This window comes from Pongo abelii, chromosome 8 (assembly GCF_028885655.2).
Source record: "Pongo abelii isolate AG06213 chromosome 8, NHGRI_mPonAbe1-v2.0_pri, whole genome shotgun sequence".
Taxonomy (NCBI): domain Eukaryota; kingdom Metazoa; phylum Chordata; class Mammalia; order Primates; family Hominidae; genus Pongo; species Pongo abelii.
The window spans coordinates 15,175,889-15,186,630 of NC_071993.2; the positions used below are offsets into that span (position 1 = coordinate 15,175,889).

General features: G+C 41.6%; 1 protein-coding gene across 1 annotated transcript in view; it reads left to right on the forward strand.

Moving 5' to 3' along the window:
* OLAH (oleoyl-ACP hydrolase) overlaps positions 1-10,742 on the forward strand; it is a 30,054-nt gene that overhangs the window by 17,455 nt on the left and 1,857 nt on the right. Inside the window, exons 4-7 of the mRNA XM_024253237.2 lie at positions 499-637; positions 3,202-3,301; positions 4,383-4,549; positions 10,541-10,623. Of these exons, the coding sequence (XP_024109005.2) occupies positions 499-637; positions 3,202-3,301; positions 4,383-4,549; positions 10,541-10,623 (489 nt within the window). The remainder of the gene's footprint in view (positions 1-498; positions 638-3,201; positions 3,302-4,382; positions 4,550-10,540; positions 10,624-10,742) is intronic.

Consider the following 10,742-nt stretch of genomic DNA (forward strand, 5'->3'; position numbering starts at 1 on the left):
CTTTGCCATTTGGAAAATAAATACTTTATTTGTAGTCTACTTTTTCACAGAGGGTCTAGAATTTAGGGTTTCTTGGCTTTGTGTAAAGGACTCAGTTCTAACTCTCAAATTTAATGCATTCCAGTGCCTTATCTCCTGACCCTCTAGGTCACCCTTGAAACCTGATGTTTTATTTTCCTGATATAGGTAATAGTTGTTGGGGTAAGCATTTCATCAGCACATGATCATCAATGGAATTTTCAGTTCCTTTGTTGTTGTTTTTTTTTCTTTTTCTTCTAGGTGTTCCCTTTATCTTATTATGAGCAGATTCTTGGTCTGCTATATTTTATCCTCTTGCTTTTATTATCAGCAAGTTCTAAAACTTTTACTTTGATGGACTTAATGGTTATCATTCATTTCTTTGAAATTTTTTCCATCAGGTAAATATGAGCCCTTTTATAACATCACAATATCTCATTCACTGTCTGTGCGTGTTCACTTGTGTTTCTCCATCTCCAGTGCACTCCTTAAGGCTTCCTGGAAGAGAAAGCCGAGTTGAAGAACCTTTTGCAAGTGACATCTCCCAGTTAGTTGATGAAGTTGTCTGTGCTCTGCAGCCAGTCATCCAGGATAAACCATTTGCATTTTTTGGCCACAGGTATTTGATATCTGTTTTAAAAGACTTCGGGGGAGTTTCTTCTATCTGGAGTTTGTGGTTAATGTTATTCTTTGTGTTTTGTAAGATGCATACCTTTGTATTGGTTAGACAGCATGTTAGGTAATTATGGCCATCACAACTTTTACAATTCACCAGTTTGTATGGTAAGTATACCTATTTTTTCTCCTTTTAGGCAAATAAAGTCAACACTTGTAAAACCAAGACTTTAACAGCAGCTTACATTCTATTTATTTTTGAAATAAGAAATTATGCAAAGATCATATGTTTCTTAAACTACGTTGTATAATTTTGAGGTTAAGTCAGAGACCCTGGGGTTCTGGCTATCTCTTATCAGTTGTATGAACTTGGGAAAATTTCTTAGGCTTCTGAGTTAGTTCCTTTTTCTATAAGGGTACAATAACAATAGTTCCCATTTGTGAGGCTTAAATGGATAGTGGTCTTAAATAAATTGGTATATAGTAAGGACTCAATAAATGTTGGCTATTATATCATATAAGATTTACAAATATGGTCAAGCAGAAATTGAAAAATAAAAAGTACCCATCATCCTACTACCCAGATAACAATGCTTTAAAATTCTGATGTGGTTCCTTAGTATTTTTACACAATGGGGTCTGGTTTTATATATTTACTTGATCTTTTTCACTTAAAAGCAATGTACACTCACAGGATGTGAAAGATATTTATTGCTATAATATTTATATTATAGTAATATTAAATTAAATATAATATTAAATTAAATATATTTATATTATTGCTATAAATATCTTTCACATCCTGTAAGTATACATTGCTTCGTGATTTGTTTGATTAACCTCCTTTTGTGGATATGAGTTATTTCTATCTTTTTCTGTTATAAACAATAGTCCATTGAACATTCTTTTTTTTTTTTTTTCAGACAGAGTCTCACTCTGTCACCCACGCTGGAGTGCAGTGGCACGATCTCAGCTCATTGCAACCTACACTTCATGGGTTCAAGCAATCCTCCCACCTTAGCCTCTCAAATAGCTGGAATTACAGGCACACATAATTAGACCATACCTGGCTAATTTTTGTATTTTTAACGGAGTTGGGATTTCACCATGTTGGCCAGACTGGTCTCAAACTACTGACCTCGAGTGATCCACTTGCCTTGGACTTCTAAAGTGCTGGGATTACAGGCGTGAGCTATGGCACCCAGCCCAGTGAACATTCTTATAGAAAATTTAGTATAAATCTCCTATCAGTTTCTTAGGATAAATTCTCAGAATTTATGTTAAATAATATGCACATTGTTAAAGTTCTTTTCGAGACAGGGTCTTGCTCTGTCACCCAGGCTGCAGGGCAGTGGTGCAATCATGGCTCACTGCAACCTCTGTCTCCCAGGCTCGAGTGATTCTTCCACCTCAGCCTCCCAAGTAGCTGACTACAGGAGCATGCCACCACACCCTGCTAATTTCTTGTCATTGATGTTTTAGAGATGGGGTTTCGCCATGTTGCCCAGGCTGGTCTCCAACTCCTGGGCCCAAGTGATCCACCCACCTCCGCCTCTCAAAATGTTGAGATTACAGATATGAGGCACTGCATCCAGCCTGTAAAAGTTGTTGCTATATATTTCCAAATTACCTGCACTTTACACTCCATGCGCAATGAACATGGTGCTGAGTTTCCCTTTCCTTCAGAAAATATATACATATGCAATTTACAAATAAGCAATCTCTGGCAGTTTTGTCAACCAAATGTATTTACATAATATCAACATTTTCGATCGCAGTACCCCTTTATACTTTTAAGATGCATTGAGGAACTCAAAGAGCTTTTGTTTATATGTGATATATCTGGCAATATTTATCATACTGGAAGGAAAAACTAAGAAATTTTAAAGACGTTTATTAACTTATCTAAAAATAACATTAACAAACCTATTATACATTGACATAAATAATATGTTTTAATGAAAAAGACTATATTTTCCAAAAAAATGTGAGAAGGTGAGAAGAGTGGCATCATTTGATACTTTTGCAAATCTGCTTAATGTCTGACATAACAGAAGGCAGATGGATTCTCATTTCTGTCTCTGCATTCAAATTGTTGTTGTATCACATGTCATATAGCTTCTGGAAAACTCCACTGTGTATTCATTAGAGTAAAAAAGGCAAATAACATTTTAGTATTTATCCTGAAAATAGCTTTGACCTCATGGACCATCCATTAGGATCTCAGAAATTTCCAGGGGTCCCTAAACCGTATTTTGAGAACTGCGGATATATACTGTCAAAGGCATAGTGATACGCACCTTTAAGAAAGAAAAGGAAATTTAAATTAATTTGAAGACACTGTGCAAATCAGTACTAAATCTTAGAGTGAATTATCTAGGCTGTCTTTGAAACAGTTTTTATGCTGATATAAATCACTGAAAAGATAGACTTCTTAATCAACTCACGCTTTCCTTTCGTCTATTACATGATCATTGTTGTGTTTATGATACTATTCCTTTTGCTTTCGGTGGATCATCATGAGTTTTGCTTAACAGTTCTTGTCATGTTTTTCTTTCCTGAATTTAGTATGGGATCCCACATTGCTTTTAGGACTGCACTACACCTAAAAGAAAACAATAAACCAGAACCATTGCATTTATTTTTGTCAAGTGCAACTCCTGTACACGTAAGTAATTTAGCTTTTTCCTAGGAAGGGCAGTGGAGAGCAGGGAAATGGGGATAAAAATAAGCCATTATTTCTCTATCTGGTGAATTCTGGTCCAGTATGATGATGATGGTGGGGATACTAATAGGTTGGTGCAAACGCAATTGAGGTTTTTGCCACTACTTTCTTTTTCTGAGATGGAGTCTCACTCTGCTGCCCCGGCTAGAGTGCAGTGGCACGATCTTGTCTCACTGCAACCTCTGCTTACTGGGTTCAAGAGATTCTCCTGTCTCAGCCTCCTGAGTAGCTGGGACTACAGGCGTGCACCACCACAGCTGGCTAATTTTGTATTTTTAGTAGAGACGGGGTTTCACCATGTTGGCCAGGCTGGTCTTGAACTCCTGACCTCAGGTGATCCACCCACCTCAGCCTCCCAAAGGGCTGGGATTACAGGTGTGAGCCAGCACGCCCAGCCTGCCATTACTTTCAATGGCAAAAACCACAATTGATTTTGCACCAACCTAATCCTTGCTGTTGAAAAGTCCCTTAAATCTCTTTCAATATCATTCTCTGTTTCCCTGAAATGCACTTCAGCTGTTTCCTACTGGTACTATTCCTGGCATCTCTGAGCTAATGCTGACCATAGTGCTTTTTCCTTCATTCTGGGTCAGCTGGGAACTTAACCAACTTTGAGCAAAGTAACTGGATCAGAACCAGGAAAGACTCCTTGAAATGTTAAAAGGGGACAGTGATGTCAAGTTCTTAGAACTACCATGGCTTTTTAAACCTGGTGCTGTTGCTCCTGCTGCTCTTCCTCCTACCTCTTTGGTCTTTCCCACTTCATCTGGAGAAAGATCCTGCCTGTCCCAGGATTCTAAATCTACAAAGCCATTTTGGTGGCATTATGATGCTGCAGTTATTACTGATGAGCCTTCTTCTCCCTGCTTTCAAAACAGCATAGTTCTTTCCTGAAGCCTGTAGATAAAGCAGTCTACTTCCCAGCCTTGGTTTAATGACTCTTCCCTTAGATCAACTGTTTTCAGTTTATGAGCCAAGTGTGTTATATGAAATATCAGGCCTGTGTTGTTTTTCATGTTTCAAGTCAAAGGCCTGGCAGCGCCTTCCCAAAGATGAATTGTCAGAAGAACAAATTAGTCATTACCTTCTGGAATTTGGAGGCACCCCCAAGCATTTTGCTGAAGACAAGGAATTTGTGAAACAATGTAGTCCCATCATAAGGGCAGATCTGAACATTGTTAGTAGTTGCACGTAAGTAACAGAAACAAGCTTTTTTCTTTTTTTTGGTACAATTATTTGTAGAAAAACATAGATTGCCAGTGTTCTGAGGTTGCTTATGTGGGAAGACAAAATTCTAAGAGTTTGGTTTCATTTCCTTTGGGGCCACCTATGGTATGTATACTGGTTTAGAATGGAGCCTAGGCACAGAAATTTTATCTATAAAAGATGTCTAGCATGGCCAGGCACAGTGACTCATGCCTATAATTCCAGCACTTTGGGAGACCAAGGCCAGTGGATCAATTAAGGCCAGGAGTTTGAGACAAGGCTGGCCAACATGGCAAAACCCCATCTCTACCAAAAATACAAAAATTAGCCGGACGTGGTGGTGCACACCTGCAATCCCAGCTACTTGGGAGGCTGAGGCAGGGGAATCACTTGAAGCCAAGAGGCAGAGGTTGCAGTGAGCTAACATCATACCACTGCCCTCCAGCCTGGCCAACAGAGTGAGACTCCATCTCAAAAAAAAAAAAAAAAAGTGTAGCATGTATTTTTCTTTAAAAATATATATGATTAGACATGCATATTTTATCACATAATAACATAGTAAATATTTGTTGAATAAATTAATGCCAAAGCATTTTCATCTTCTTAGAAGGGTCAGCAGAAACAGACTGTTACTTATTGTAAGTGTGGAGGCAAACCAGTGTGGAGAAATTTGCTAGGTTTGCTTTTTTGTACATTTTGTTCCAGAACTCATTAAGTTCTATGAATCTCTCTCCACTCCCTTGTCTCATGGGATGTCTGTATAGACACTTGATTCTTCTGATAGAACTGAAGTCCTGATACTCTGTAAATCCTTCCCCAATAATCTTTCCTATTTTTATTTTATTTTATTTTTTTATTTATTTTTGAGATGGAGTCTCACTTTGTCACCCAGGCTGGAGTGCAGTGGTGTGATCTTGGCTCACTGCAAACTCCGCCTTCCAGGTTCAAGCGATTCTCCTGCCTCTGCCTCCCGAGTAGCTGGGATTATAGGCACCCGCCACCACACCCAGCTACTTTTGCATTTTTAGTAGAGACGGGTTTTCACCTTGTTGGCCAGGCTGGTCTCAAACTCCTGACCTGAGGTGATCCACCCACCTCAGCCTCCCAAAATGTTGGGATTCTAGGCGTGAGCCACTGCGCTCAGCAAGGACTAAGTTTTTGAGATCTGCTGCACAGCATGGTGACTACATATGTATAATTCAAAATTGCTAAGAAAGTAGATTTTACATGTGCACATCATTTTAAAAAGTTAAGTATATGAGGTGATGGATATGTTAATTCACTTGACTTAATCATTCCATAATGTATACTTATATCAAAATATCACATCGTACCTCACCAATTTATACAATTGTTATTTGCGAATTTAAAACAAAATTGAAAAAAACTGAGAAGTAATCCAAATCACTATGGACATTCAATGCAATCATGGATGCAAAAGCTGGCTTTTAATAATTAAGCCTTGCACAGTGGTGAAACATGCCATCTTTAGAGTCCACTTAGCAGACTGAAACCCTGTGTCTTACTCACTGCGAGATACTGAGCAAGTTTCTTTAACGGTTTGTGTCTCATCTCATCAAAGAAGGGATAAGAATAGCAACTCTTCAAGGTGTTGTGTGAGAATTAACTGCTTGGTAGAGGGGAGGGTCTGGCACAAAACAAACCATGAGCTATTTTTAAAAAACAAAACACAACCAAAAAACTCACAACCAATGAGTTTTTTCACTCCAAAGAAACCTCCAAAACACCAGAAATAACACACTAACATAAATCATTCACGGGGATATTCTACTCATAGAATGTAGAAAATGTTGACATTCTCACCCTTTTTCCAGTGAGCCAAATTGCAGTAGTTACTCACAAATTTTAACATCCTCTCTCCAAATTTCAAAAACTCTTCCAAATCCTGCCCTCCTGCACCTTCTCCTTTTCAATCTGATCTCTCCCACGTCCTCGTTATCTCCCTGCTTTTTCCAATATAAATGAAATCAAGCCTACAGAGTTTTTTCCACTTCTCTTTCCCCATCACTACCACTAAACTCAGAGCAACTGGCCAAAATGGAAATTGTCAGCCGAGAAGTGCCAGAAGCTGTGACTACTTCAGCTCATATAAGCTGTCCTCCTCTCTTGCTTGGGACTATTGTTATTGTTCCTCCTCTGGGATCCTGATGCCACATACACTAGGGTGTTTCATAATTGATATCATCCCAAATCTCTTGCAAGTTCTGTTTTGTCTCTTTTTTTAAAGTTTCCTTTGTGTTTCAGTGTGAATAATTTCCTCTGTCTTCAAGGCCGCTGACTTTCTTCAGCTGTATCAAGTCTACTGATGAGCCTGCCAAAGGACTTCTTCATTTCTATTATTTCTAGAAATTCCATTTGACTCTCTTCTGGTTTTTACCTTTCTAATGAAATTCCGCATGTGTTCATGAATGTTACCCACCTTTTCCACTAAATCTGTTGATAAATTAATCCTATGTATTTTAAAGTCCCTGTTTGAGAGTTCCAACATCTGGGTCTTATCTGTGTCTGATTCTTTTGACTGCTTTGCCTCTTAACAATGGGTTATTTCTTGCTTTCTTGTGTGTCTGATAATTATTATTACTATTATTATTTGAGATGGAGTTTTGCTCTTATTGCCCAGGCTCGAGTGCAATGGCGCGATCTCAGCTCACTGCAACCTCTGTCTCCTGGGTTCAAGCAATTCTCCTGCCTCAGCCTCCTGAGTAGCTGGGATTACAGGCACGTGCCCCCACACCCAGCTAATTTTTTTGTATTTTTAATAGAGACGGGGTTTCATCACGTTGGCCAGCCTGGTCTCGAACTCCTGACCTCAGGTGATCCACCCCCACCTCGGCCTCCCGAAGTGCTGGGATTACAGGCATGAGCCACCATGCCCAGTGATAATTTTATAAAATCAAAAGCCAGTTATCCTGCATAAAAACAGTAGAGACTGAAGGTAATGTTTTACACCTGAATTTGAACACGTCTCTCCTTTTTGATACGCCGTTAGTGTGGGGAGTTGAGTTAGTCCAGACTGGGCTTGAGCTGGGTAGGGTTTTGTTGTTGCTGGGATGACCTTGAGTGCACCACCAGCTCTCAAATCCTCTGGTATAATTACTATGTGTCTGGTGTGGGATGCAATTGTTGCAGACTTTTTCTCAGCAGTCCTGCCCTACCCTTGGGGTTCAATGTTCCCTGTGACTCATAGAACAGCCTGTCTTCCTCCTATTGCCCTCCCCAGTGTAGACAGCTGTTGCTTGTTACTCAATGTATGTTAGCCTGTGGGTAACACAGGGAGTTCCTGGACATCTAGATAGTCTGAAGCATGAATTCTAGGTAGTGTCCCCGTGCCTGGGCTCTGTGAGTGGGGCTTTCTCAGCATGCCTGCTCCTTCTCTCTTGCAAACACATTTTTGCCTTCTATCTGTGGTTGCCTTGGTGGAAGATTCCTGCCCCTTCCTACAAGCAGCAGAACTCTGCTTTGTTTCGGTGTAGAATTGTTTCTCATCCCTTCCTCAGGGGTAGAGGGCTTATGCTTTTATCCTCCCTGCAGTAGCCACAGGGCTTCACCTGCACCCTGGTGGTGAGAGGGTTTCATGCCTCTCTTCCAGCAGCTTAAGGCTTCTGCTTACAATGAGAGCAGACCTGGTCAGATGGCAGTCTAGTGCCAGTCCAATTGCCACAGCTAACTAACTGCCCTGTGGAGGTGTCTCTCTAGCCTCTTGCCTCACTCCTAATTTTTCTCGTCAACCCCTAGTGAAGGCCCATGGAAAAGAGGCTGCATGGCTGGGCACGGTGGCTCATGCCTGGAATCCCAGCACTTTCAGAGGCCAAGGCGGGCGGATCACTTGAGGTCAGGAGTTCGAGACCAGCCTGGCCAACATGGTGAAACCCCGTCTCTACTAAAAATACAAAAATAGCTGGATGTGGTGGCAGACACCTGTAATCCTAGCTACTCGACAGGCTGAGGCAGGAGAATCGCTTGAACCCAGGAGACAGAGGTTGCAATGAGCTGAAATCACGCCATTGCACTCAAGCCCAGGCAATAGAGCGAGACTCCATCTAAAAAAACAAAAAAAGACAAAAGAGGCTGTGAGTCAGTGTGAACTCCATCTAACACACTGTTCTCACTGTGTCTCCAACACTTTAAAATTTCGGCTGATTTGAGTCTTATCGCATGTACAGCAGATACCTCTTCTGCCTGGACATTGCGCCACCTGACCTTGTCTACTGGCCCCAACTCTCTGTAGTGGGAGTCTGTCCTCCTTGGAATTTGATTTCTAACTTGCCTTGCAAACACAGCTCTCTGTTGAGTTCACGACAAGTCACGATGCTGTAGTTTCTCTGTTTTTTTTTTTTTCTCATTATTAGGATGGAGTGTGGGGTGCTGCTGCTTTTTTACATTCTAGGCAGGAGCAAATCCTTGCTGGGATTACCTCAAGACCCACTCACTTGGGCCTATCACATACACTTGGTCCCCTTCCGATCCATTATCCACATTCTATCCAGAGGATAGAAGTCCAGTTTGATCATAGTCTACCTTGTTTGATGTTTTTGGTGACTTCCTCTCACTCTTAGGACAACCAACTAGACTTATACCCGCATATCTCTTATACCTTAATTTGTCCCAATACTCCACTTTGTTCTCTGAACAATAGCCTTTTTTGTTGTTGTTTTGTTTTTTGAGATGAAGTTTCGCTCTTGTTGCCCAGGGTGGAGTGCAATGGTGTGATCTTGGCTCACCGCAACCTCTGCCTTCCGGGTTCAAGAGATTCTCCTGCCTCTGCCTCCCAAGTAGCTCATTACAGGCATGCACCACCATGTCCAGCTAGTTTTGTATTTTTAGTAGAGACGGGGTTTCCCGTGTTGGTCAGGCTGGTCTTGAACTCCCAACCTCAGGTGATCCACCCACCTCGGCCTCCCAAAGTGCTGGGATTACAGGCGTGAGCCACCACGCCTGAACATTTTTTTTTTTTTTTTTTTTTTTTTTGAGACAGGATCTTACTCTGTTGCTCAGGCTGGAGTACAATGGTGCAATCACAGCTCACTGCAGCCTTGACCTCCTGGGCTCAAGTGATCCTCCCACCTCAGCCTCCCGAGTAGCTGGAGCTACAAGTACATGACACCACACCTGGCTAATTTTTTTATGTAGTAGAAATGGGGTCTTGCTATGTTGCCCAGGCTGGTCTCAAACTCCTGGCCTTAAGCGATCCTCCCGCCTTGGCCTCCCAAAGTGCTGGTATTACGGCATGAGCCATGACACCTGACCTAGCCATTAATTTGTCGTCTTTCTCTTCCCTCTCTCCCTGCTGGCTCTATGTCCTTTGACTGGTTCTTCTCTATTCATTCAGGCTTCAGATTCTCTCCCCTTTCCCAGGAGACTTGCCTTGACCCTGTCCCCATCTCCTCCCTCCTGCCAACAGTTCTCCGTCCCCCTGGACTTGACAGCACCTTCTATCTCTCTCTAGTTGAATGATTGTTTCCGTAACGTCTCTCTCCCAGCCAGTCTCTCAGCTGCAAGAGGGCAGGGACTGTGTTTGTTTCTCCACGTGCCCCTAGTGTCTAGTGCACCACTGAGCCTCTGACTCAATAAACACGTTTGCTGCTGTTGTGAGGTTCTGTGCAGAGCAACCCTCTGCTGGGCCAAGGAGAGCTAAGAGTTACTAAAGAGGTCTTCGTTTCTGATGACAGTTTAAAGGACTGGTTCCACCAGCCTTGAGTTGAACTGCGTGCCCCAGTGCCATCCTGCTGCCACTTGTCACATCCTAGAAGTTAGATATTGGAAATTAGTCTCCACACTGAGTCTCAGGCAGGCTTTGACAGGTAGAAGTGCCATTGGTGAAAAATGTTTTACACTGCCAGAAGTACCCAAAGAAAAGAAGTGAATCCACCCCAAGTTTAATTGACATTAGGAACAGGAAAAGATTCTGGGATATTGATTTCAAACAATTACTAACCAGCTCTTTTATGTTTACAGCTCTAACGTACCATCTAAAGCTGTTCTTTCTTGTGACTTAACATGTTTTGTTGGATCTGAAGACACAGCAAAGGACATGGAAGGTGAAATTATTTTTAGTCTCGAGTATTGTATTGAAATACATGTTTGATGGCCTTAAAATTTTTTTTTTCTTTTGAGACAGAGTCTTGCCCTGTCACCCAGGCTGGAGTGCAATGGCGCG